Source organism: Aplidium turbinatum, chromosome 17 (assembly GCF_918807975.1).
Source record: "Aplidium turbinatum chromosome 17, kaAplTurb1.1, whole genome shotgun sequence".
In the NCBI taxonomy this organism is placed as follows: Eukaryota; Metazoa; Chordata; class Ascidiacea; order Aplousobranchia; family Polyclinidae; genus Aplidium; species Aplidium turbinatum.
In genome coordinates, this window is record NC_137488.1 from 17439328 (window position 1) to 17445327 (window position 6000).

Below are 6000 nucleotides of genomic sequence, written 5' to 3' on the forward strand. Positions count from 1 at the left end.
GCTGGCAAAACCCGTCGTTTTTACATTGATTCAACGTCTGCAGACGTTGAATCGAAAAATATACTAGAGTAGTCTATCACGAGTCACGACCGCACTGTTTGATTTGTAGTGATGTACTGTACCAAAAGTAGCGATACGCACGCTGTTACGTTAAATAACTCAGGGGGAAAAGTAAGTTAATTTTGGGTTGATTCAACATTCGAGTCCGCACAAATCTATTTAATTTTCCTGGCGGGTTACATTGCGTACCCAGACAGCAAAAATCATCATTTTTACATTGATTCAACGTTTACAGACGTGAAGTCAATGCAAAAATAACGAATTTTGCTGCCTGCGTAACAATGCCCAAGAATAAATTTACGTTTGTTTTACATTAATTCGACATCTAGCGACTTTGAATTATCATAAAATAATGTTAATTGTTCAACCAAGTACCGGTGACAAATTAATATCTCACTGCGAGATGATTGCCTCGATTTACGTTTACACTAACATAATTTCGGCACAACTGGGATACTGCGAGCAAACACGAGTCTGTTTGATAAAGAACTAGCTGTCAGAATCGGAATCATAAGACGCTGTATGGGAGGATGAAGCTGTCGCATCGTCACTGGAATACTTGAAGACGCAAAACTGCCCGTTCATGAACGCGCAATGCCATATGATCAGAAGCATTATTTTTCTTTTCTGCCGAAGAACCGTTTATCTAATTTCGTATTACTTTTTTAACTTGACCCCGTAGCTTTTCTAATTCCGATTTGTTTCCGTCATAAAATTCTTTACAAATTTTGCAAAATACCACACTAACTTTTCCTTCTGTTTGATAATCTATAGCAGGTAAATTCCACTTTTTAACTGTATTTTCTTTCACGATGATTTATATTCGCAAAGACACCGGTAAACAATAAGCATTCGATGAAAGAATAACATTTGCGTAACAATTAAGCCAGTATTCATAAAGTGGCAAACTTTTTACAGTTCACAAGAGCATTGTCATCACATAAAATAGCTTGCGTGATGTTCTGGGCTACCGCCGTGTGACACGCGATGAAGAAGCGCATAAAATTTCGTTTGATTAAACATTAAAGCATACGGCAATTGTCGCAGCAATCTAAGGTGTGTTGATTTGGCGACGGCAATGTTTTTGCCGTCGTAGATGGAATCACTCAACCAGCGTGCGATTAAAAACTTAAAGTAAGTGACTCTGATACCACACAACTTGTGCGGTAACTCGTGGCCAAACGCTTATAATCTGACTCTTGTGACGTCATATTACTATTCGACAAACAAGCGTAGAATTTTTGGTCGTTCGACAAAAAAGAAAAAATCGCAGCCCTGTATATATACTTATATATATATGCGTCTGTTCAATTTACCTAGTAGACGATTGTACAGGTAACATGCGCATTGCTGCATAGCATATGACCACTTCCACGATCGGGAGGAAGACAAACCTGAACAAAAACAATGCAACATGATTCACAAGTTACAATTTTTTGTCTCTGCACTGTTCACAAAATGCAACATTTGCTGAACACACAATGAGAAAGTCACATGACACGGAAGTTTGAAGAATTCTCGTTTTACCTTGCTGTCTCCAGATTAATTCAGCCAAGGTAATGTATGATAAATATATACAGTATATGATTATTGATTATTTTCCTATTAGTATTCTTAAATCATTAAATGTTGTAAAGTATTGAAGAATTGAAAATACATACCATCCCCATATAAAATAGTATAGCCAGATTCCAGCACCACCAAGCAGATAAAGTTGAATGTCAATAGACACATTCGAACATTGCAACTTGTTTTTAAAGAAGTATGCTCCAGCCAAGGAAATGTACATTCCCACAAAGAATGAAAGCTATAATGATAAAATAAACAATATTTGCAAATTTGATGAAAACAAAGTCCAGAGGTAAAAATTCTTGACGTCAAGATACCTGGAAGTATGCAGTGGAAATTGTTAATAGTTAACAGTATAACACATTGAAAATGCTAAGAATAATGCAAAAAAAAAGGCATTATACTCTGCTCAAAGTTAAAAGTTCTCCACTTTATTAAAATACCCTACTATGTCAATGATGTTGCTGATAACTGTTTTGTTACAAAAGTATATACTGCACATTATTTACAACTCCCTAACCGGTCACCACTTATTGTGAATGATAAGAGTTATTTTTTAAAGAATTGGAACATTTCAAAATGAAAACACAAATGTCAACAATGTTTACAAGCAACTGCTTGATGTTAAATGGCTAACCACCAGATGGAAATTTTCTAAAAATTAAAATTTTCTTAGTTTTCATTGCCAAACATGTTATGACTCGTTGTTAACTGGAGGGCAGTGGAGGAAAAGAAAATATTATTTAAATAAAAACTTGAGTCAGACTGGAAGCACGATCAAGGAAATCTTAGAAACATTGTAAAATATGATAAATCAAGTCACGTTTCCAGGTAGCCATGGTAACGTACCACATCCAAATGACCTGAGATTAAAGGGAGCTCTTAGGAAACTATTTTTTTTTGTAAGTTTGCAGTGAATTTATTATACCGGTATGTTAAATTTAATAAATGATAGTAGGCTACTTGGGACCCCTGGCATGGGGTGGTACACGAAATCTGGGCAAGCCCAACTGGGCAAAACACACTAGGGCGAGACCATGTGGACGATGACCCAAGTGGGTGACGGTAGCATAAGTTTAGCCATTCGGAACGGTGGTGACATATATAATCTATCTAGTTGCTTTACGGCATCGTGGTTCATCATGAAGCTTAAGAGAAACCTCTCAGAAAAGAGACAAACAAAAGGCCAAAAAGTGGTTGACGTCAGTTATGAATGCTCCCTAACCATTATCGAAACTTGTCAGTCGCAATACCGATGGTGCATTCTGTTGAAACATTTTTCGGTATATGAGACATTTGGCAGAATCAGACAGCAACCACTGCGAAGTTCTGATTCCGTGTGACTTCAAGTCTTAAAATGTAATGACTGTCAGTCACAATGTGTTCTTCTTCTTTAACACAATGTGTTCTGAAAACTGCTGATGCATCTACGCAGCGTCTAGAGCATCTCGATTAAAAATATCAGTTTTGTCCGCCCCAATAGCTCAGTTGGTTTGCGCGTGACTTCTAGAACGAAGAAGCTTCAAGATCAAGCGGTGCTGGTTCAACTCTCGGGGTGTGCGCTTGAGCAACGCAATCTAAGGACTGCTCTCCATTCAGCGGTATCTAATGTATGGAATTGTTCTCCGGCAACAAGACTTCAACAATCAGAAACTTCACTCTGCCAATCTCGGTGACCGGGCCTGCATCAGTGATTCAAAGCCTCTACAAGTATGCAGAACTGCCAGGATCAATCTCTGCAAGAAGCTTTCCCAGTCCGAGGATAAAGATTCAATCAATCAATCAGTTGACGTTTAGTAGCAGAGGACACAGCTTGTTGTACTAACCACACGCAAATCAGTAGCTATTACCGGTACTGCAGTAAATGATTTTATTTTAAGTGCCCAAGCTAAAATTATGACTCAAGCTAAAATTATGCCCAAGCAAAGAAGTCCCACATAGTCTGTGGTGGATCCTGTCCATTGCCAATAAATCAGCCAACTGAAAGAAACTTAATCAAAAACTTATCTGAACAAATTCACTTGTAGTTGTATGTATAATATATATATTATTTGTAGTACTAGTAGCCTAACTGCTCAAAATGCTTAAAAAAAATAAAACAATAAAATGAGTTCACCAGTCAACACTAGTGTTATCATCAACCCCCTTGTCTATTGAAGCTTAAATCATTTTAAAAAGTCTGGTACATTATTATGATGTGAATCATACAACAATGCTTAAACCTGTAGATAAAACCAATAGCCTACTTAAAATGTGAATAGAAGAACACACTTTAAGGATACAAATTTATGTGCAATGTGCGATTTATGTGCATTTTTGTTTAAATGTTTGGGTGGCAGCTGACTTTGATGACCTTTTGGTCTTTCGCTGCCATCCTTGTTGGGCGAATTATTTGTGTTTATTGTGTTTTTGCTTTTTGTGTCTTTCTTTTTCGCCAACAAAACAAAAAATAAACTGAACTGCAGTGGTTAGAATTAAGCGTTTACAAGGTTCAAATAATACCTGTTCTGGCTCTATTGTTTGACCAAAGACAACATGCAAAATCCAAGAAACTGCTTCCAAAATAAGATTCATGCTTCTTCACATTCAAGTACTATAGACATTCAATTTGCATATTATTTTTTACCTTAATCATTGAAATCAAAACAGCATAAATGCAATATTAAGACCATGGTAGCCCAACTTGTTGTTTGATATCACAGTATATACCGTACAAGTTTGGTACAAGTTCATGTCTAACTGGTAAATCCGCTCTGAATGTTTTATTTCTCACAGTTTTGCTGTGCATTGTAGTTGCATAGCAAAACTTTAATCCGGTGTTCTCAATGCGGGAGAAAGATAGTGATTCTATATGTTTTCTATACCGTACTATTGTAATTTGAAGATGGTGATTGACTCTATGCCTGTCCTCTTCACATACCGTACCCCTAACACACAACCTAGACACATTTGCACAACACCTTAACTTGAAAAGTGAGCAGAATGAACATCTAGTCCACGTTAGGTCTGAGCTGCAGACAAGTGTCTTACAACAACCATTGGTCAAAACGGTAAACCATAATCTCTTCGTGGGAAAATTGTAACATAAGATTCCCGGATCCGTTCGTCTGCATGCAATGACCGAAAGAAACACTCCTTTGAAAACGTCTATTCAAAAAGTGTATTTCTGTAAAAATAGCCCAAGGCTGTCGAAATTGGAACGCAACACCGGCGTACGCCACTAAAACTTGTCACTACAGAACAGATTACGGTGCTGGTTAAGCATCGGCCGCCTTGGTTAGTGACGTCATGAAAATGTGTGACGTCATGTAAAAAAACGCAACTTCTTTTAGGAACGGAGTGCGGGAGAAAGATTTCAAGTTAGATTTCAGTTTTCAAGTTATGCAAGACAACAACCTACAGAAAAGAAAAAGAAACGTGGTGGATTAATATCCTCAACACCACTGAACCATTTGGTTTAAATAGGAAAGACTAATTACACTTTTAATCAACGTACTTCCTTCTTACTTTTTGTTGCTTTCCCCCTCCTTGCGATTTTTTAATTAAATATAATTTTTGTATGCTACAATTCACTTTATGACATCATTATTCCATTGCATTTTTATGTTACTTTTTTACGTTGCTAAGCTGGTACAGTAGAAGAAAGATTGGTATTACAACAGCATTTAAATTGTCAACGGGAAGCTTCAAGTCAGCTTAAAATTATTTCAAACCTAGACTTTGTTTACATTTAATTTAAATTATTATTTATTTATGGTTCAAACGTTACCTTTTGAAGTGTTACCTTGTACTTTATAATTTTTTACATATTCTTTTTTCAATGCTAATTTATTTGTGCTTTTATAGAGTACTGATGAAGCCGCCTTTACGGCGGCAAAAGCTCTACCAATAAGTTTTTGTAGTTACCAAACCTGGTTGATTTTTTATTGATTCTTTTAGGAAGGGTGCAAAACGCGGAATAGAAGAAAAAGCGGAATGGCTATTGATTTTTAAATATTTGTAGGGAATAGTGCCTCCAGCTTCTGGTTATGGTGCCTCCAGCTTTCTCATTTCAGCCGCCACCTGTTTGCTGTGATCGGTGAATAGTGCCTCCACCAAATATGCTGTAGCTTTCTCATTTCTGCTCGGATTTTAACAATTTTCCTATCGTTGGAAAGCATGATACCTCATCTACCCGAATGGATTAATTGCCAGTCTAAAGTAGGCATTATATTTATGCAGCGCTAACTTAAACTTTACTATTTTGTACCAATTCTCAGCAATTTATTTTTTACAATAAAAATATCAAACCAACACAAATTAAAAGAGTATGTCTTGGTTTATTCATATGTTAACTTTCACATTTATATCTAATCCACAAAACGAACAATC

At 36.5% G+C, this 6000-nt stretch overlaps 1 protein-coding gene across 4 annotated transcripts in view; it reads right to left on the bottom strand.

Moving 5' to 3' along the window:
• Positions 1–4259, bottom strand: part of LOC145786729 (membrane-bound glycerophospholipid O-acyltransferase 1-like) — a 42541-nt gene extending 38282 nt beyond the window's left edge. For all 4 annotated transcript variants that reach the window (XR_014291308.1, XR_014291307.1, XM_082598456.1 and 1 more), the window contains exons 1-3: positions 4132–4259; positions 1722–1867; positions 1377–1454 (exon numbers count right to left, since the gene is read on the bottom strand). Coding sequence is in view for 2 of the 4 variants with exons in the window: in XM_082598455.1 (XP_082454581.1) it covers positions 1377–1454; positions 1722–1867; positions 4132–4203 (296 nt within the window). In the remaining 2 variants the exon portion in view is untranslated. The remainder of the gene's footprint in view (positions 1–1376; positions 1455–1721; positions 1868–4131) is intronic.
• Between the last annotated feature and the right edge of the window lie 1741 nt (positions 4260–6000).